This window comes from Pseudophryne corroboree, chromosome 7, assembly GCF_028390025.1.
Source record: "Pseudophryne corroboree isolate aPseCor3 chromosome 7, aPseCor3.hap2, whole genome shotgun sequence".
NCBI classification, from domain to species: domain Eukaryota; kingdom Metazoa; phylum Chordata; class Amphibia; order Anura; family Myobatrachidae; genus Pseudophryne; species Pseudophryne corroboree.
Window position 1 is genome coordinate 499976861 of NC_086450.1, and position 22467 is coordinate 499999327.

A 22467-nucleotide genomic window follows, 5' to 3' on the forward strand; every position below is an offset into this window, starting at 1 on the left:
AACTCTCTAAGCAGCTCTTTATGAGAGCCACCTAGAATTGCACCCTTCTCGGCCGGGCACAAAAATCTAACTGGAGTCTGGAGGAGGGTCATAGGGGGAGGAGCCAGTACACACCACCTGACCTGTAAAAGCTTTACTTTTGTGCCCTGTCTCCTGCGGAGCCGCTATTCCCCATGGTCCTTTCAGGAACCCCAGCATCCACTTAGGACGATAGAGAAATGGGGTGTGGCTTTGTGACAACTAGGCCACCCCCCCCCCCCATTTTAACGCCCACGCGCATGATAGTGGCCCTTGCTTTCACTACAGATCTTTTCTGGCTCTTGGCCACCCCTGCAGTAGTATCACCCCAATTATAAGTACATGAGATACAGACTCATAAGGTAACTAAGCTGGAACAAAATTATGTGTTTACAAATCATGGCTAGACGTTCTGGCACAGGGCTTATCGGCTGAGAGAGAGAAGATCAAAGTTACTAAGGACACAGGGGTCTATTCTATTCATAAAGCAGAGAAAAGCTTTGTTTTGTGGGAAACAGGACTTCTCTGGTTTGTGCTATTCACAGAGCGGGTTACTGTGGACACGTCCCGCTCCGTGGCTGAATCACATCACCTTACTTTACTACGGTGAGTGCCATTCATGAAGGAACGGAAAGCTGAGCTTACTGCTTCTCCAGGGAGTTCAGATCCACCATCTCAGAACTCCGGTGCGGAGACGGCAGGGAAGCTCTGTCTGCAGCCTCCAGGGACCTCAGCTGGCAGCTGACTGCGCAGAGGGGACCACAGCTGAAGACATCTCTGCCGGAGACCGGGATACCGCCTCCCAGGAAAGATGAGTATACATGAATTGCTTCTTACCAAAGCTATGTATACTGCATCGAATTGATGCAATGTATAATGATAAGTAACCATTCATTACTAATTTTTTTACATGAATAGACCATACTTGCCTACTCTCCCGTAATGGCCGGGAGGCTCCCGAAAATCGGGTGACCCTCCTTCCCCCCTGGAAGAGCAGGCAAGTCTCCCGATTTTTGCAGTCCCCCTTGCCCGGCCGCCCACTTAGTGAGTAAAGTGGGTGGTCCGGGCAGTCGATGTTTCGTGTCATCATAGCCACGCCCCCTGCAGTATAATGCCTGTAATATCGGCATTACAGAGCGGGGTGTGTGGCTTAAATGACATGCCTCGCCAACCACGCCCCCGTATCGTCTCCGTCTCACCCCCATTCTGCCCCGCCTCCGCCCCCCCCTGCCCATCATTGCCCTGCCCCGTCCCCTGCTGAGCCGACATGGCTGCTGTCTCCCGGAGAGAGCAGCCACAAAGTCGGTAAGTATGGACTAGACCCCAAATAACAAGCATTTGCATCTACAGCAGAATGCACATCCTCCAAGAAATGTACAAATATCAGTCGATAGCAAATGGTAACTGCTTTTTCTTTAATAACTAAACTTGTATAATTATTTATACTTTAAAGGGGGCAGGTGCGGGATTTAGAGGACGATGGGTAAATATCTGACATCGATGGTGAGGGTGGGGCGCAGGGCGATATGGTGTTGTCGCCATTGAATTGCATAAAAAAATAATAAATTGTGATATTTTGGAAGCTCTATGGGGCATATATATTCATTTACGCAGTATACCCCCGAAAATGGGGATTCCTTATTGCTGCAATTTGCTGCAATAAGGATTTCTTATTCGCCTGAATGTATCAATACTTGGCCAGCGGGACAGGGGGCTCCAATTGTATTTCTTATCTCCTCGCAATATGATGCAATCCTTCTACTATCACATATTTAGGGGGGAGACATTGGGGCTGATAGTGTAGGGGTGTACACGCCCACACTGCACCGGCCACACCCACATGGCATATACCACACCCACACCGTACTGGCCACACCCACACAGCACCAGCCACGCCCACATGGCACTGGTCACACCCACGCAGCACTGCTCACACCCACATAGCATGGGCCACACCCACACAGCACCAGTCGCACATGGCACTGGCCACACCCACACAGCATTGGTCAAAATCTCAGCCCCAGGCCCACGTGGCCTGTAACCCAGCCGGCCCTGTCTCTTACAGCTGTGCTAAAACGTACCTATTGCTCAGTATTATTATTAGAGCTAGTGCCACCAATTGTGCAGTAGAAGAGGATATAGGTCCCCCCCACCCCACCCCCACCCCCTTGACAAAACAACAACTGGAGACAATACCGATATGTTTATGAAATGTACACGGTGCTGTGCGGCTTCCAGGCAGCCGTTATCACAGTGCTACGCTAGAATAGACATGAACGGACTCCTGTACTCTGTGAAATCCCCCTCCAGCAGCCCCTCCAAGTACTGTCAGGATATCACAAGCTTGCTGTAAGAGGCTGTGTAAGGTATAAGGATCAGGACAATCCGTCACACAGGCCCAGAGAGCTCAGGGAGATATAGGGAGATAATGATGCTAAGAACACCTCTGGTTATTCCATCCTGGCAATAAGAAATGGTCTGGAACTGAGAAATGATGTCCTCTTTCCCACAGGCGGCGCACACATAAATCTGCAGCTTGCAGTAATCCTCCCGTCTGGGGCTTCTGTGCTATAGGAATGCCCCAAATACCCCTCCCCCTTCCACACACATGGCTGCAGTTTCCTCTTTTTTTCTAATCAACGATAATCTAGAGCCAGAAATGATGAACTTTTGCAGAGCAGAACCCAGCATGGGGCTTCAGGAGGCTTCCTCCGGGTGTGAGATATGCACAGTACTTGGGATTTGTGGTTGCAGAGATTGGAGGCTTAGGGGCCTATTTATCACCATCCAAGGATGTGGATGTGAGGTAATAAAATCGCCCAAAATCACACTGCAATCATTGATTACATCGCAGGGATGTATCAATTATCGCATGCAGGGACAGACCCTGCGATGACACTACACACCATCATCGGGGTATTTTTTGGGAAAAATACCACAAAGTCCTGCTGCGCATGCGCCGCCACCGCCGCTACCGTCGCCACCGGGTCGGCCCTACCCCACGCGTGCCGTGGACCCCCCCCCAAGGTCAAAATACTTACCACTCCAGGGAGCCGGTACACTCTGCTCCTGCTGGGCTGCTGGGGGCAGGATCCTGTGCACTGCGGGGACCCCCGGTGCTGTAAAGTGCGCTCCTGCTATGCAGCGTCACTTTACTGCACCGGGGGTCACAGCGCAGCACACGTAGGACCCGGCGACCGGCAGCCGCACAGGAGCACTGATCACTTTTTTGTTTTGTTTTAAACAGTGATCAGCTTGTGTGTCCAAGGGAAGAAGTATTTTTACTCTCCCCATGACCCCTACCCTAACCCTCCGTCCAGGGGTGGTGGCTAGAACTAATCAATATGAGAATAAATTATCAGCAGACCCCCCGGGTTTGCTCCCTTTGTTTGCTATCCTAGACCCGGGCTCCTCTCACCCTGTCTGACGTCTTCCTGACGTACAGATGTAAGACAGTCACCCCGTTTACCAGGCTTCTCATTCACTAAGGGATGAGCTAGTTCAGCGACAGTCTTCATCGAGCGAGCAGACCACCTGAGTAGGCATGAAAGTAAATGCACTATAGACAAAAAGTAAATAAGAGTCACAGTGACTAGTGTTGGCTAAAACCCATATAAATGTGCTGGGACAAGACGTATCCTGCTCTCTGCATTGATCTGTTGTTCCGTGATAGTCCTCAGAGAATAATGGGAGAACATTAGCTGTGTCTTCCCAGTGGCTCGCCGCCTGGCTGCTATTAATTAGAGAAGGTATATCTCCCTCCCCAAGCTCCAGATGTACGGGACATACACCGAGACATTAGAGAGCGTGGAGCAGACCTCGCAGCGAGACTGAAATGAAAGATCCATCTTATCTAATGCCGCCTGGGACTCCCAGGTTTATGCAGCAGACAGATCTTTCTAAGCCCCGGGGACGATCCGAAGCCTTTAATGACGGGAACATAATACAATCGATGCTAATAATCCTAAAACCTGTTCTCATTATGACAAGTGGTGTCCTAAGTATTTCGCTTACATGAACATAGCGCTGTATCCTGCTAGGTATATACAGTTTGTTTAGCAAACAGCAGTAAATTCAGCTGACCGCTGTTTATGAAGAGACCCTTAAGATGCCAGGGCCGGCTCCAGGCCTACTAACACCCTGAGCGAGAAAATTTCCCATCCTCTATGCGCGCGCCGAAGGCGTGTGCGCTCCTGGAAAAGTGGGCATGGCCTCCTGGGAAAGTGGGCGTGGCCTCACAACTTCATATTATCAAACTATAAATAAATATATTTTCACACCCCCTCTACGCACACAATTAGCAGCATTACACATAACACAGTAGTGTTCCTTACACACAATGTCTCCAGTATAGTGCCAGCTACACATAATGTCTACAGTAGTGCAGTGCCAGATACACATGATATACACCCCAGCAGTGCCAGATAGACATGACATGCCCCGCAGCAGTGCCAGCTACACATGACATGCCCCCAGCAGTGCCAGCTACACATGACATGCCCCCCAGCAGTGCCATGACAATACTAAATTCCTTTGTCGTATAAACAACCCTTATGAAGCTAAGAACACTGTACGCTGTTTACTTAAGAAGTACCGTAATGGTACGCTATCTGCGTAGCGATCGCTCAGCCGTAGGCGAGACGCTCAAGCGTCACGTTCGCTCACGGCCCAGTGATCACAGGACACGTTATTGGTTATGTCTAGGGGAATGATTCGCTGTAGCGTAGCGTACGCTCGAGACCACGAGGAGGTCACTAGCGGTGCAGACGCTCACAACACTATACCTTGATATTAAACCTTATACCGATGAAACACACAGAATACCTTAATGTGAGTACAGGGTGTAAATGCAACCTTGTGTAACCTGACTAACTACAAAGCTGATTGAGCGTCACCGACGCTCAAGTGAACACTTAACACTATAGAAAATACACAGATACTTGTTTAGGGTTCCAAAGCCTATTATCTGTATTATATCTAGTATACTTGTAAAAGAGTAACACAGTACAAATGATACACTACAATATAACAAAGACTTCCTAACCAAACACCTAACTAAGGGATAAACTACAATACTATCCTGGTCTAATACAATACAATACAATACAATACTATAAAAGTTTAGTCTAGGGGAGATATGAGAGAAAAGAGAAAATAGAGAGAGAGAAATAGACACAGAGAGAGAGAGAGAAATTGGCTCACAGAAAGACAATGATTACGGAGAGAACTTACGCACAAGGGTAACGATCGCATGCGCCTCGATATCCAGCTCCCGGTTATCAGCAGATAACCGTTGATGAGAGAGTGAGAGCTGGATGTGGTCGGTCTGCCTATTTATGCCCCACACACAATGCAATCTCCTAGTCCCTACAATCCTACAGTTTATTGGACACAGGAATTCGGCCCTGTACTGTAACCAAAGGTCATAGGTTGATTCATACAGGTGGGCTGTGCTGATTTCCAACAGCTCAGGTGGGTGGGGAACTGGGTTTCCCGCCGCATACCTGAGTATGTGCAAATCATAGAAATGGACATAAACTTCTTATGTCCATAACTATTCGCACGAGCGATTAATACGCTCCAAACCAACACCGGAATATTGCTAATTAAATACTCTTCCGATGGGTATCAAACACTGCTGTATGACTTCTGTTAGACCCTTCGTGCAATACAAAGAGGGATTCCTCCGCTCAGGGACATTCTATCTAAACCAAACTTACAGAAACTATTGAGGGGAACATGATCTATAAACTACATTAATTGTGAACTTTTGTAACGAATGAGTCGCACGCTACGATCACATAAACTCTACCGTAAATGCGCATACTGCGCGTGCGAGTGCACGCTATTGCGGGTATGCGCTTCCACGGGAGAGCGTACGCATGCGCAGCACGGACCAGTGTGCGGTGCAAATATGGCAGTGTGCACTAAGACATTTTTCTGACTTTGACAGTCCACCCTTTGGCAGTCAATAATAACTGCCACAAAATATTTAAGGAGAAAAATGTAAGTCAGGGGTTAATTGATTTCCATGGTGGGGAAAGGAAGAAGAATGGAGTAGATGTGAAGAGGGTATGACCTAGTGAGAAAGTAGAAGCATGTGTGTATGAGTCCATGTTTGGAGGGTCATGTATCATCGTGCCGTACGTGTGGTAAATCAAGCTTCGAGGTATTGCGAAGTATACATTTGAATTCCTTCTTATCCTGTGGTACAGGTCTGTGGATGGGCTGTCAAACTCTACCGAGCTCATTTCGGCTGTGGTTGTAACACAATGGGGATGCACATTTTAGTTGATGATACATGAATTGGGGGGGGGGGTATGTGGTTGCTGCTATCTGTGCCTGTATTCCCTATCGACTATGTGTGTTATTGCCTGAGGGTTGCAGAGATGAAGATAAAGAACACTTACGAAAATGCAATGATATTCTATGTCAGGGAAATGTACGTTCGTCGATTGAGGTCTTGATTGGTGTCGGTTGATTGCAGTCTTCTTCTTTGTGCTTTTGCTCATAAGTCGTGAGTAAAGCAAACAACGTCCATGGATTTACAAAAACAAATGTTGGGCTAGCGTGATTTTAAAGTTCCTAGGGAAACTGGGGTACCCATGGCATTGTCCATCAAAATCTTGTATATCAGATCGTCTGCTCTTCTTCTTTCCATCTTTCCGTTGTCGGCCCCTTGGCTCATCAAATCCTTCGTCTACGTGGGTCTTTGTACCTCGGAGGAAAACATAGAAATGGGTGAAAGACGGACCGTATACTCATTACATCATTACGTCATGGTTTCTAGCATTGGGTCATAAATCAAATCCAGGTTAATTACAGTTTCCTCACTCCTCAAGCTCATCACTTTTGTACTTTGTTTGCACCTCATCAAAGCCTGCCCGCATCTAAATATCAATCCAATTGATATAACGACACCCAAAATACATAGGAGAAACTTTCCAACATCCATTATGACTCCTTGAGCCCAGTCTCCTAAACCGGAGAACCAATTTCGCGGGTTCAACCATGACACCCAACCAGTCAGCTCATTACCTACAGCAGCAAGGGTGAGATTGTGTTTTCGACGAAATTCCCACTTCAATTGGAGAATATCATCCATCTTTTGGTCTATGACCTCTACCGGATCCTCGGTACTATTTGTGATATACGTGCAACACTTTATGCCGTACTGTGTTGCCAATGTAACACAATATCCGCCTGTTACTGCTGTAAGGTAATTAAGAACCATCCTATGCTGAACTAGTTCTGTTTTGTAAGCTTGAAGTTCTCTTCCAGTGTATCTAAACGTGTCATCATACATTTCAGTGATATTATCTAACAAATTGGCGAGTGCGGAAATGTATTTATAATTCGTCACTCCTCGAGCGGTACGAGTGAAATCTAACGCTACCAGAACCTGAATCCCGGTGGATTCATGGATAAGATCAGAGGCCGGATGCTCTAACCTTTCTGACAGTTGTCTTTTAACAAGGTGCTCGTAGTGAGTGTGAGTATAAGGAGCTTGGGCACCACGGTGTATGTCCTTCATTTTGTCATGTGTAAAAGTCATCACTTCAGGCAATACTTTTCCAATATAACACAATCCTTCAGAGTTTGGGGCAAGCCACTTGTACGCCTTTCTCCCGCATATGAAATATGCATCATCGGGGAGAACATATGGGACGGAGAAGGACATGACCATGTTACAAACCTTCCAGGTGAAATCTCCTGACCCTAATTCTTCCATCTGCTTAATGCACGTATCAGTTTGTACGATATGTGCACAGTATCCTGGTGATACCTCTCCAACTCTAGTAATCCTATTTCCTAAGGTATATCGATACCGAAAAGATTTTCCTCTACTGGCTATGTGGCGTACGAGCTCGGTATCTGTAGGCATTCTATCTGCTCTGTGTGAAAAGGTCATGGTAAGGTTGCTCCAGGACACTTCCCAATTTCCCGGTTTTCTAGGATTGGAGATATTAAAACATAAGAGGGACCTATCCACATGGTACTGGTGGAGCTTCAAACTAGGAGGGCTGGAGATGTTAAACCTCCGGTCCACCGGTCTCCCACCACTTAGCTCAAGTACCTCCCCTAACGTTAAAGGAAATGGTACTAGCCCTGATTTGCTGTGACCCTGAGGTACTTGAGAGCATACCCAACAATCGGTCTTGTTTAATACGTTACCCACTAGAGAGTGATAGTCACTCAATGGATGCCGGTCCATATGGATATTAAAACTGGATTGGCATTTCTTTGTTACAGAGCCTACAGATACAACTTTCTTTTTGAACTAACATTCCTTCACAGTTGTTTACAAATAACATGGTTGTTAGATCGTGCCCGGTACTCGCCTTTGCTTGGTGATTGAGTTGCTATTGGAAATTTACACCTCCGTCTCAGTCATCAGGACCTTTCTGGATCCTTTCTCGACCTCACTGGTACTCTCACCGAAACAGACTGCTCTGGTCAACATCATGGTTAACGGGAAAAATCCATATTACAGTCTCTTGGGGCAAGTCCATCTTACAGGAGGAGAAAAGAAGAAATTTGTAAAGGGGGTATAAGAAAATCAGTTTGAGGGGGAGAGAACTCGTTACGATAATAAGTTCTCTCGTTTTGTTGTTCTTCTTGTTCTGCTGTCCTCTTAAAGGGTGCTGTCTCTTCAGTCTTCCGAATGAACCTTCTGGTGATGTAATCTTTCTTCCTAACTAGCGATCTTTCAATAATCGTCAGAGATGGGGATAGAGAGAGAAAGAAAAAAAACATTTTTCACAAATACATTTACAACTTTTCACCTGGTCATTCCTGTGTCTTTCGGTGAATGACCTCCCACTTCATTACCCGTTACCTCAGGCTTGCCTCCATTCCTAATAATCACCTTTACTGCCTATGTGATCCTTGATTGTAATGGTGTGTATTGTAATTTTGCTCATTTCTTGGTCTAGGGGGTCTAACTTTATGTGTGTTATTACAGTTGTGGGCATAATGCCCTTCTCTCCTACAATGATAACAAATCCTGGGCTCCCTCCACGTGTTAATGGCTTGAGGTTTTGGTTGATTTGATGCCTCCTCAAACGCTCGGATGCTCATCATCATCAATTGTTTCCCCTGTACTTCCCTGATTCCTTGGATTTTGTGATTATGGTGTTGTTTTTCTCTTGATCTACAATCTCTTGCAATGTGTCCCTTTCTATGACAATGGTAACAGACTACCATATCTGGGTTTCTCGCAGGGGTGTGGGGCTTTTGTTGGGGTGGTCTTGTGGTTTGAGCCTGTATTTTTGCTGCCATTAACTTATCTCTTTGTGACTCTCTGTGTTTGGTGATATTCTGATCCTGATTGATGACGGCCTCTCTTAGTGCGGTCACCGAGATATCTCTCCAGTTTGGGTTGGTGGTCTGTACCCTTGTTTTTAATTCATCTTTTAAACCCTGCATCAATACCTTAACCGCTATTCCTTTATGTTGTGCATTTGTCTTGATGTCTGTGATCCCAGTGTTCTTAGCCATTATTTGCAGTGCTCGATTGAAATAATTAGAAACATTTTCCCTTTCGTTTTGCCTTATGGAGAAAATTTAATTCCACTTGACAGCAGCTGGGAAATATATTCCTAACTGTCGGTTAATCTGCCTAATACATTCCTGATTGTGTTCCTCCGTACAAGGTACCTCTGTGTTTAATTTACAATCAGCAATGAACTTTTCAGGGTCAACCCTGGAGGGCAAACATGCCCTCAGCACTGTCCGCCACTCTTTGTTGGTGGGTTCTGTGGCGTTTCCTAGTTCTTTTATAAACCTTTGACATTTGGCTAGATTTTTCCTAGGATCAGGAAATTCAGACATAATTGATCTCAATTCGGTCCGGGACAAGAGACAGCGCATTGCACTGTCCTTGACGGGAATGATTCCCTGATCGTCAGTCTTCCCATTGGGGACTGAGATCACCCTGGCCAGATCGAGCTCAGTTACATCATCTTGTGTTGATCTTACATTTTGGGGTATATCTGTTTGTGCGTGATATGAAACATTGTACGTACCTGGGGACACGACCTCACCTGACCCTCCGTTAGGGGGTTCGATTATTGCCTTTACCAATTTGGTCGTGTCCACCTGGATGGCTTCTGTGATGGTTGCTGGAAGAGGTGCTGACATCGTTCTGGCCTCACTTTCGTGAGTGTATTCCTGGGGGAAGTTTGACATGGGGTGCAACTTGCATAGGTTAATAGTTGTACATTCAACAGTATTACAATAATCATTGTTACATTTATTACACTTATTCTTATGATCTATATTACAGTTGCTAAGAGCGTTTTTATTGTTCCACCTTTGTGCTTTTCTCTCCGCAATCAACTCCTCTCCTGATGCCATGTCTCTCCTCTCAAGATAAGAGTCAGAAAAGTCAATAGACTCTCTTTGTAATTCACTTTCCTGTTGCCATAACTGTAAATATTCATAATGTTTATTTTGTCTCTTCGTTGGTTCAACGAGACTTATCCTCCTCCTTAAATTTTGTAACACCTCTGGACTGAAGCTACCTATTCTTGGGAACTTGTCCCTGTCTTGTACAGTCATTCTCTCCCATTCATCACAAAAAACTTCAGCGTGATTTCCATATTTCTTACACATCACATATCGTGCCGACCCGATGGATCGGTTCTCCGAATCAACCTGAACCTGGGTTGATCGCCCCCTACCGGAACAAATGGCCCCCATAATCTGCAGGCGTTGCTTATTCCTCCTTGAATATCAAGGCTTTCAGCGCACCCTTACAAACAAACCAAGATGTCCTTGGGCAGGCCGGCGGTGGTGGTTTATCAAGTACCCCACTTACTTCTCGCCCACGTTGGCCTGTGCCGCAATCACTGTAACCAGAGCTGCGGTACCCAACCCAGGGCCCCTGTGAACCTTTATTTACTGGGGCGTGCTGGACCTACCAGTCCCCAGCAAGTATCGGTTGTTGGATAGTTCCTGAGTGACCAGCGAACTTCCCTTCCCAAAAAATAAAAAAATTACACAAATCACGTCAGAGTGTACAAATAGCGTTTGTGACCAGTTTACTCTAATGGTATTAGGTCAGGTTACTAACTACTGCACACAATTACGTGCGGTCCAATCGTTCAGTTCACGAACACTACTTGTCATGTACTGAAAGACCAATGGAATCGATGTTTCCGGCCGCGATTCCTTCAGCCAGAGCTTATATGGCCTATATGGGTTCTGCACCAACACCCCAGGCGTTGTGCCACTGTACTTTTATAGCGGACCTCTTTGTCTATTTACCTGTTACCTTACGACCTCCTGGTCTGTTTACCTTATGACCTCCTGGTCTTGTTACCTTATGACCTCCTGGTCTTGATACCTTATGGTCCGCTATACTCTAATGCTCAAATATTATTTAACCAGAGATGCCTCCCTAGCCACCGTATATGTCACTTACACGTATGTCCTTGGACGAGTACCCGACTTTCCTTTTGGTTCCACCTTTAAAATTATATAAACTTTTGTATACAAAACACACTCACTCAACACATGTACACTTTTGTTTCTATATCTATTTCTGCGCAGAAATTGTCTTCAGGCCAAGAGTGTTACCAATTAGGAGCAGGATCTGTTAAACTAAATTTCAGTTTTCCCAAAAATAGATTTGCGTTATTTACCGCGTCGCGTTATCTACCGCTGTGCGTTACTTATCGCCTTTGCGCTAATTATCGCTTTGCGCTAAAATCCACTTTATCACAACTTGAGCTACGTGGGCGTAACCAGACGCTACGTTGCGTAGTGTACGCTGCGTGCGTCTGCCTTTTGGATTGCGTACGCTAGTCTTTGTTAGCGACACGTGTACGCAATGCAAAGGATCCACCGTAACACAATATATTTATTTATCAATGTAGATGATCCCTGATCATCTACCGCAATCCACACTGACTGCCTTGTTTTCTAGACAACCCGTGTGTTCTTCTATACTTTAACTATCACCTCTACTATTAAATAACAGCAAATCTCCTTTTAGCCCTTTCTATCAACTATAAAAATTTGGCAAACAGGAATAGTGATATACGAAAAATGAAACAGAAATGCAGATATATATGCGTGCGTGTATACGCAAGACAGAAGAGAAATAAAACAGTTTTAAAAAGACACAAGCGTTTTGTTCTTACTTCCGGTTACCGGGTTCCTTCAGCACTCTTTACCTAAGTGAAGCAGACGCTTATCCCGTCAGCAACTGCGAGACAACCTCCCACCCTTTGCTGGGGGATAATGTCTGCTGATCTACCTAGTGCAGATGTGAAAAGGACCGGACGAGTCCGCAATTGACAATACTAAATTCCTTTGTCGTATAAACAACCCTTATGAAGCTAAGAACACTGTACGCTGTTTACTTAAGAAGTACCGTAATGGTACGCTATCTGCGTAGCGATCGCTCAGCCGTAGGCGAGACGCTCAAGCGTCACGTTCGCTCACGGCCCAGTGATCACAGGACACGTTATTGGTTATGTCTAGGGGAATGATTCGCTGTAGCGTAGCGTACGCTCGAGACCACGAGGAGGTCACTAGCGGTGCAGACGCTCACAACACTATACCTTGATATTAAACCTTATACCGATGAAACACACAGAATACCTTAATGTGAGTACAGGGTGTAAATGCAACCTTGTGTAACCTGACTAACTACAAAGCTGATTGAGCGTCACCGACGCTCAAGTGAACACTTAACACTATAGAAAATACACAGATACTTGTTTAGGGTTCCAAAGCCTATTATCTGTATTATATCTAGTATACTTGTAAAAGAGTAACACAGTACAAATGATACACTACAATATAACAAAGACTTCCTAACCAAACACCTAACTAAGGGATAAACTACAATACTATCCTGGTCTAATACAATACAATACAATACAATACTATAAAAGTTTAGTCTAGGGGAGATATGAGAGAAAAGAGAAAATAGAGAGAGAGAAATAGACACAGAGAGAGAGAGAGAAATTGGCTCACAGAAAGACAATGATTACGGAGAGAACTTACGCACAAGGGTAACGATCGCATGCGCCTCGATATCCAGCTCCCGGTTATCAGCAGATAACCGTTGATGAGAGAGTGAGAGCTGGATGTGGTCGGTCTGCCTATTTATGCCCCACACACAATGCAATCTCCTAGTCCCTACAATCCTACAGTTTATTGGACACAGGAATTCGGCCCTGTACTGTAACCAAAGGTCATAGGTTGATTCATACAGGTGGGCTGTGCTGATTTCCAACAGCTCAGGTGGGTGGGGAACTGGGTTTCCCGCCGCATACCTGAGTATGTGCAAATCATAGAAATGGACATAAACTTCTTATGTCCATAACTATTCGCACGAGCGATTAATACGCTCCAAACCAACACCGGAATATTGCTAATTAAATACTCTTCCGATGGGTATCAAACACTGCTGTATGACTTCTGTTAGACCCTTCGTGCAATACAAAGAGGGATTCCTCCGCTCAGGGACATTCTATCTAAACCAAACTTACAGAAACTATTGAGGGGAACATGATCTATAAACTACATTAATTGTGAACTTTTGTAACGAATGAGTCGCACGCTACGATCACATAAACTCTACCGTAAATGCGCATACTGCGCGTGCGAGTGCACGCTATTGCGGGTATGCGCTTCCACGGGAGAGCGTACGCATGCGCAGCACGGACCAGTGTGCGGTGCAAATATGGCAGTGTGCACTAAGACATTTTTCTGACTTTGACAGCCAGCTACACATGACATGCCCCCCAGCAGTGCCAGCTACACATGACATGCCCCCAGCAGTGCCAGCTACACATGACATGCCCCCCAGCAGTGCCAGCTACACATGACATGCCCCCCAGCAGTGCCAGCTACACATGACATGCCTCGCAGCAGTGCCAGCTACACATGACATGCCCCGCAGCAGTGCAAGCTACACATGACATGCCCCCCAGCAGTGCCAGCTACACATTATAGTGTTAGGGCAGGGTGCTGATCACGGGGAGGGCATATTTTTACGTTAGATGGGCAAAATTATGTACATACCGTAATGCTTGGTGCTCCCCTGGCGAAATCATGGACAGTGCACGCCGATTTAGGGGCGTTGCTTCGTGGGGAAGGGGCTTGGCCACAAATAGTGGCAATTCGCATTACACCACACAGTTGTGCAGCTAATACACATTGCACCAGGTAGACCTCCTATACACACTGCGCCAGGCAGAGCACATTATACACACTGCGCCAGGCAGAGAACGTTATACACTTTGCGCCAGGCAGAGAACGTTATACACTTTGCGCCAGGCAGAGAACGTTATACACTTTGCGCCAGGCAGAGCACATTATACACTTTGCACCAGGTAGAGCACTGAGACACGGGAACACTACATGACATGCCCCCCAGCCGTGCCAGCTACACGATATGCCGACCCAGCAGTGCCAGATGCACGACATGCCCCCCCCCCAACAGTGCCAGATGCACATGACATGCCCCTCCAGCAGTGCCAGGTGCCCGTCATCTGTCCGCACAGAGCGCACAGATGACTTTAGCATAGGACAGGGGCAGCTCCAGGCTCCAACATGGCGGCGCCAGTGTGCGGCGCCCTTTAAGGGTGGCGCCCTGCGCAGGTGCTCAAGTCGAACATGCCTGGAGCCGGCCCTGCATCATCTATAGATGGCATAAACAGTACAATCCCTGTTGCCAGCAATGCGGGTCCAGCAAAGTCTTCCCAGCTGCAGCGATGGTCCCAGCTTTGCTCATTCCCGGCTAGCATGAAGTGTTAGGGCTGCCAGCAACACAACAGAGGATGCTGCAGAGGAGGGAGAAACCGCAGGATCTCGCCAGACAAGTCATGTCAAATGTTGGCGGCATATTATTAAGGTCCAGATTTATCAAGCATTGGAGAGTGATAAATTGCATGGTGATAAAGTACCAGACAATCAGCTTCTAACTGTCATGTTACAGGCTGTGTTTGAAAATAACAGTTAGGAGCTGATTGGCTGGTACTTTTTCACCGTGCAATTTATCACTCTCCAAGCCTTGATAAATCTGGCTCTAAGTGTGAGATGCAGTGAGACTAAATGATATATACCGCCAGCATATTGATGTTGACAGGAGCCTATGGGGGTCATTCCGAGTTGATCGTAGCTGTGCTAAATTTAGCACAGCTACGATCATTCACACTGACATGCGGGGGGACGCCCAGCACAGGACTAGTCCGCCCCGCATGTCAGTGCCGCCCCCCCCACCGCAGAAGTGCAAAGGCATCACACAGCGGCTATGCCTTTGCACTTCAAGAGTAGCTCCTGGCCAGCGCAGCTTCAGCGTGCTGGCCGGGAGCTACGCGTATGACGTCACACAGCCGCTGCTACCTGCCCCCCATTCGGTCCGGCCACGCCTGCGTAGACCGAACTGCGCCCACGAAACGACGGTCAAACGCCGCCATTCCGCCCCCTCCCGCCCAGCGACCGCCTCTGCCTGTCAATCAGGCAGAGGCGATCGCAGCCCTGCTACGGCCTTCGGCCATCTGGCATGCGCCGGCGCACTACGGAGTGGGGACTCGTTTGCTCGGCTGCGAGAAAAAGCAGTGAGCGAACGGGTCAGAATGACCCCCTATGATAGAGTCTATAATGTCTCTGCAGCACAACACATTGGCCATCACATACGCGGTACAGTTACCTCAGCCAGACAGCCGACGGCTGTCTCAGCCCTGCGATCGCCTCTGCCTGATTGACAGGCAGAGGCGGGTGCTGGTCGGGCCGGCGGCGTTTGGCCGCTGTTTAGGGGGCGCGGTCCGGGCAACGCAGGCGTGCCCGGACCGCGCAGGGGGGGGGCCGCGGTGGCTGCGTGACGTCACACGTAGCCGCTGCGACCAGCACAGCGACGGGTAGCTCCCTGCCAGCACGCAGGAGCTGCGCTGGCTGGGAGCTACTCTTCCAGTACAGGCCTGACTTCCAGGCCTGACATGCGGGGCGGACTAGTCCTGTGCTGGGTGTCCCCCCCCCCCCCCCCCCCCGCATGTCAGTGTGCCTGATCGTAGCTGTGCTAAATTTAGCACATATCTACGATCAGGTCTGAATTAGTCCCCATGTGCACTGCAGGTGGGGCAGATATAACATGTTTCTGTGCAGGGTAAATATTGTCTGCTTTATTTTTACACTGCAATGCTTTTGCGATCTATGCTGAATTAGGCCCAAAATTCTGGAAAGTACCCAGTTCCAAAAAGCTACACTTTGAAGACCTCAGGTCATGTGAAGATTTCATTGGTCATGGTATACTATGGGCTACATTCTCTGCTAGATGTTTAGGGAGAGCCAATAATTGCCCTGATCATTTATTGCCCCAATATGTGGTGATAATAAATGGTAGGATAGAAATGAACATGCCTATAATTGTGTTGGAGTCAGAGGGGCCCTCACACACTCCGCAACCTTGATGAGTCTCTGTGCGACGACGATGAGTCGGCTGTAGGTTTATCACCGACGTTACCACCCTGGCATGGAGTATTAGGTGGCTGAGCAAGTACCTCACTTATCAGACCCAGTGACCAGTATACAACGAGCGCTGTCTCCAGATGAATGCCATATAAGGTGACTGCTATGTATCCTCCTCTAGGAGAACGTAGTATTAGTGGAGTGAGTCATACGATTTACTCATGAATTTAATTGTAGACTTTGGTCCCCCCCCCCTCTCCCCGGCTCTTATTGCACGGCCATGTGAGTAATCCCACTAGCTGAGAATGGCTGGGAGACCAGTGCAGCGTGTAACTCTCTCTCTCTCTCTCTCTCTCTCTCGCAGTCTCTCCGTGTTTTAGCTGTCTTTTTCCCTTTTTTTTAGCTCTATCGTTCAATTGCAGCTTTCACTGCAGCAGGTTAGCGAATGGTTCTATAGAGAAAGTTACTTTATTCGCAGCCTGGATTCCGAAACGGTTTGGTACCACAAGCGCTGTGTGTGCCGTGCAATTATTAAAGGCTCAGATATTATATACTGTAGGTAGAATAAAGCCGTTGTGTTGCCCCAAAATAACACCTGGTATTTTAAATGGTGATTTTTCCCTATTATTATAAGGTTGTTTATCAGCGTTGTACAAAACATTCCCACAGCGAACGGTTGCTGCATCCTAAAATACCGATAGACACGACTGGTTACACTAACTGCCCCGACTCTGAGAGTGGCGGAGATGACACGGGAGGGAGCCATTTTGTTTATAAGCGTGGTTTGGAAGAATCAGCCTTATTGTGTTCTTATTTATCGGCAGGAATGCTGATTATGGGGGTCATTCCGAGTTGATAGCTAGCTGAAAATGTTCGCTGCAGTGCGACTAATGAAAAAAACAGCACTTCTGCGCATGCGTATGTGGCGCAGTGCGCACGCGTGACGTACTTTCACAACGGGCGAAGTATTTTTACTCAAGGTCTAGCAAGGCTTTTCAGTCGCAGCTCTGCCCGCAGAATGATTGACATGAAGTGGGCGTTTCTGGGTATCAACTGGCCGTTTTCAGGGTGTGTTCGAAAAAACGCAGGCGTGGCTAGGCGAACGCAGGGCGTGTTTGTGACTTCAAATCTGGAAATGAACGGGCTGAAGTGATCGCAAGCGCTGAGTAGGTCTGGAGCTGCTCAGAAACTGCACAATTTTTTTTTGTAGCCGTTCTGCGATGCAATCATTCGCACTTCTGCTAAGCTAAGATACACTCCCAGAGGGCGGCGGCATAGCGTTTGCACGGCTGCTAAAAACTGCTAGCGAGCGAACAACTCGGAATGACCCCCTATATTATAAGCCAATATGGACCTCTCGATTTTATGTTGGGAGCCGGTTTATGATAATGTAACCCAACAGTAAATAATAAAGACTATTACTTGATCATATTAGGAGACTGCAATATCCGAGGTGACTTATAATATCCACTATAATTTACAGTGAGGGGGTTTTCTAATACATAAGTTTGCATAATGAACTTGATCAGAACTCACAGTCTTGTTGGGGGGAGATGGGTCACTGTCTGAGGTATTCCAGCTTATTGGGGTCACGCAGAGACATTTATGCAAGTAAGCAGTATGGATCCTGGTTCTGGAAATAAGTGTAAGGCATGACTGAGGAGGAGGCGGGGACGGGGAAGGAGGGGAGGTAATTCCCCTCTATATTATGTTCATGTATATCCACATTTACCACAAGTTTATGCTCCCGCGTCGGTGTCCAGAGTGGTGTCAGGATTCCAGCACTGGTCACGTGACCGCCGCCATATAGACCGCCGGGATGCCAAAAGCACCCCCATTACAGTCTCCTCAGTTCCCAGTGTGTCACATTCATTACAGTCCCCTCAGTTTCCAGTGTGTCACATTCATTACAGTCCCCTCAGTTCCCTGTGTGTCACATTCATTGCCGTCCCCCCAGTTTCCTGTGTGTCACATTCATTACAGTCCCCTCAGTTCCCTGTGTGTCACATTCATTACTGTCCCCTCAGTTCCCACTGTGTCACATTTATTACAGTCCCCTCAGTTACCAGTGTGTAACATTCATTACAGTCCCCTCAGTTACCAGAGTGTCACATTCATTACAGTCCCCTCAGTTTCCAGTGTTTCACATTCATTAGTCTCCTCAGTTCCCTGTGTGTCACATTCATTACAGTCCCCTCAGTTTCCAGTGTTTCACATTCATTACAGTCCCCTCAGTTCCCTGTCTGTCACATTCATTACAGTCCCCCTCAGTTACCAGTGTTTCACATTCATTACAGTCCCCACAGTTCCCTGTTTGTCACATTCATTACAGTCCCCTCAGTTCCCTGTCTGTCACATTCATTAGTCTCCTCAGTTCCCTGTGTGTCACATTCATTACAGTCCCCTCAGTTCCCTGTCTGTCACATTCATTACAGTCCCCTCAGTTCCCTGTCTGTCACATTCATTACAGTCCCCTCAGTTTCCAGTGTTTCACATTCATTACAGTCCCCTCAGTGAGTTCCCTGTGTGTCACATTCATTACAGTCCCCTCAGTTTCCAGTGTTTCACATTCATTACAGTCCCCACAGTTCCCTGTCTGTCACATTCATTACAGTCCCCACAGTTCCCAGTGTGTCACATTCATTACAGTCCCCTAAGTTTCCAGTGTTTCACATTCATTACAGTCTCCTCAGTTCCCTGTCTGTCACATTCATTACAGTCCCCTCAGTTACCAGAGTGTCACATTCATTACAGTCCCCTCAGTTTCCAGTGTTTCACATTCATTAGTCTCCTCAGTTCCCTGTCTGTCACATTCATCACAGTCCCCTCAGTTTCCAGTGTTTCACATTCATTACAGTGACAGTCCCCTTAGCTCCCCGTGTGTCACATTTGTTGCAGTCCCTTCAGTTCCTCGTGTCACATTCATTACAGTCCCCACAGCTCCCTGCGTCATATTCATTACAGTCCCTTCAGTTCCCTGTGTGTCACATTCATTAGAGTCCCCTCATCTCTATACCTGTCACGCTCATTAGAGTCCCATTTCCTTTGTGTCCCATTTATTAGTGTCCCCTCAGCTCCAGATGTTGCTACATTAATAAATGTCCCTCTCTGCCCGGGAAGGAAAGGTATGGGCCTGAGACTCAGAATAGTCAGTAGTATAGCTGGGTTTAGAGACTATGGGGTCTATATATACTCTATTCATGAAGCAGTGAAAAGTGTGGAGAAGTGAGCCAGTGGAGAAGTTGACCATGGCAACCAATCAGCATTGAAGTAACATTTATAATTTGCATACTATATAATTGTACGGAGCTGCTGATTGGTTGCCATGGGCAACTTCTCCACTGGCTCACTTCTCCATGCTTTTCACTGCTTCATGAATAGACCCCAATGTGGGACATGTACGAAGCGGTGATAAGAGCAGAGAAGTGAGCCAGTGGAGAAGTTGCCCCATCGACCAATCAGCAACTCTGTATCATTTTATAGTATGCAAATTATAGATGTTACCTCAGTGCTGATTGGTTGCCATGGGCAACTTCTCCACTGGCTCACTTCTCCGCTTTTATAACTGCTTAGTAAATGTCCCCCTATGGAGTCTATTTACTAAGCCTTGGCTTAGTTTACACGGCAGCTTGTGCAGCAGCTTGGCAGGTGAGCGGGGGCCGTGGCTGCAGCACGATCCCTGCAGCCCGGTATCCCCGGAGATAGGTGCCGGCAGCAAGGGGAGGAGAGGACCAGGCTGGCTCAGCTGCGGTGCTACCTATGCCGTGAGGGGGGGCGCCACCGCTGCTACAGTGATTCTTCCAGGCAGCCCTCGGCAATCACGCTACGGGAGGGTGTGGGGGTGCCGCCTCTACAGCAGTCCCTGCAATAACATGCCACGGGGTGGGGGGTGCCGGGGCCACCACTGCATTGTCCAGCCAGGCAGTCCCGGCAATAATAGTCCCGGTGGGGAGGGGGGTGAAAATGATCACTTTCCGAAAAACTGTCTTCTCAAAAAGGCCAGTTTTTCGGAAGTGGTAATTGTCTCATGCTGGCCCTGATGAATCATGAAAAAAATTGTGAGAGAAAGAGAATACAATGAGAACTGAAAACTAAAAATTCTCATTGCACAATTTTTGCATGCTTTATCTCTCTCCACTTTATTTCCAGCCATGGCTTTAGTAAATAGACCCCAAAGAACCTAATTTAGTGAAATATAACCTCAGCTGGAAGGTGCAGCTTTGTAAATGTGCGGACAGATTTATATTTGGGAGTGGGGGTGCAGTGTCCCATGTATATACCGTAGCTACAGGCATCTGCTACAGCCTTCTTGCTGGGGGGGTGGGGGGGCTCCATACTACTAGACAGACAATAATAATCCACCTTTGTGTTGCGGAAATCCAGCTCCTTATGAATTCTGATTCAGGATCGCAGGGTAAAGGAAATATTGATCCTCTTCTAAGGCCGGATATGACAGTGTGGCATCGCAGCTGAAGGTTTACTAATATAAAGACGTCTCCAAGTAATATACAGCGTCTCAGAGCCAGAGGCAAGGCCCCCAGCTAGCTACACATCCCTGTATGAGCAGATATATTACCTGGTATAATAACCTGGAAATGAGTCGCTGCTACTAACAATTTGGCCCTATCTGGGAGATAAGGATTACCCGGGCCAATGTGCAATATATACCTGCACGTGCTGTTTGCCTAGGATACAGATCTCTGCGGATTGCGCTGCGCCCCCCCCCCCCCTCTCCCCCTGGATGCTACTGGTTGGAAACTCATTCTCGAAAACACAGGGATCAATGCTAAATGGGTCATCTCTTATGTGGCGTGCATTCTCAGCTATACGTGTGCATTGGCGTGTTTATACGTACGGTCATGCATGTAAGTGGATGACTGCATGGCTGGCACACAGGAAGGTGCAGAGTCAGATAAATCCATGTTTCTGTATATCCACAGCACCGGCTATAAATACAGTGACGGTACTGCAGCAGACAATTACAGGCTGTGCACGCTCCACTAGTCTCCAGCATTTAAGACTAATATTAGTAAAACGCGGATCTCGGCTATACATGATACAATGAACTTTGACGGCAGGTGAAATCCAGGTCCCTGGGGAGAGGTGATTTATTTTTAGGATGTGGGGGGGGGGGGTATCGCAGATCTCTGGAGACCACACCACTGTGAGAGAGACAGATGTGCTGCAGCAGGAGAGCGATGCAGCCGAGGCTTGGGTGGGATTATGATCTGGTGGTGGTGGGGGCTCGGAAGCTGACACGGTCTAAACAGATTGTGTCATACAGAGCGCTGGGTAGATTAGGAGAGAGCGCAGCACTTTCACGTCTTGTATTAAAAATATCGACTGTTGATGGATAAGTTCTGCAATGCTGGGGAACTGGGTTACAGACTTGTTACCATTCAATAAAGCTGGGTAATGGAGAGTGTATTTCTTATACCACTAACATGAATTACAGTGTTAAATATGCCCCTACATAAAACGCTTCAAAAGTTCGCCCCGTGATACGATCGCAATTCAATTGGATGCAGCCACTGCATTCAGGTCTGAGTAAGACCCGCAGTCGATTGAAATAAAGCAGCGTCCTATCGTTTTGCTATGTGTGAGACACTGCAAATACAATAGGGCGGCCTAAATGAACAGTAATCCGGTGACATGCGTGCACCGGTTCTCTGAATGTAAATGAAGGGTCTCTTAGACTCACCTATACCTAAATCTCACCATTATCTCATCTTTCCACAGTTACCTGAAGCCGGACGTAGAAAAAAAGTCCAAGCACAAAACCGCTGTAAAGAAGAAAACACTGAATCCAGAGTTTAATGAGGTAAAGGGGGCAGCGGACAGGGGTGCAATGGTCTGCATCACTAGAGGAGGGGGGTCACTATTCTACACCCCTACGTAATGGAAGTGCAATGCTCTGCGGAAGAGAAATTAACATATCAGCAATTACGGACTGTCTAGGATGATATTAAAATGGAATACATATAGGGAGGGGGGTTGTATTAAGTGGGGGTGGGCGCGAAT

General features: G+C 47.2%; 1 protein-coding gene across 1 annotated transcript in view; it reads left to right on the forward strand.

The window, feature by feature from the left end:
* The window catches only part of DOC2A (double C2 domain alpha), a 142846-nt gene that overhangs the window by 110712 nt on the left and 9667 nt on the right, over positions 1 to 22467 (forward strand). Inside the window, exon 9 of the mRNA XM_063935238.1 lies at positions 22186 to 22267. Within this exon, the coding sequence (XP_063791308.1) occupies positions 22186 to 22267 (82 nt within the window). The remainder of the gene's footprint in view (positions 1 to 22185; positions 22268 to 22467) is intronic.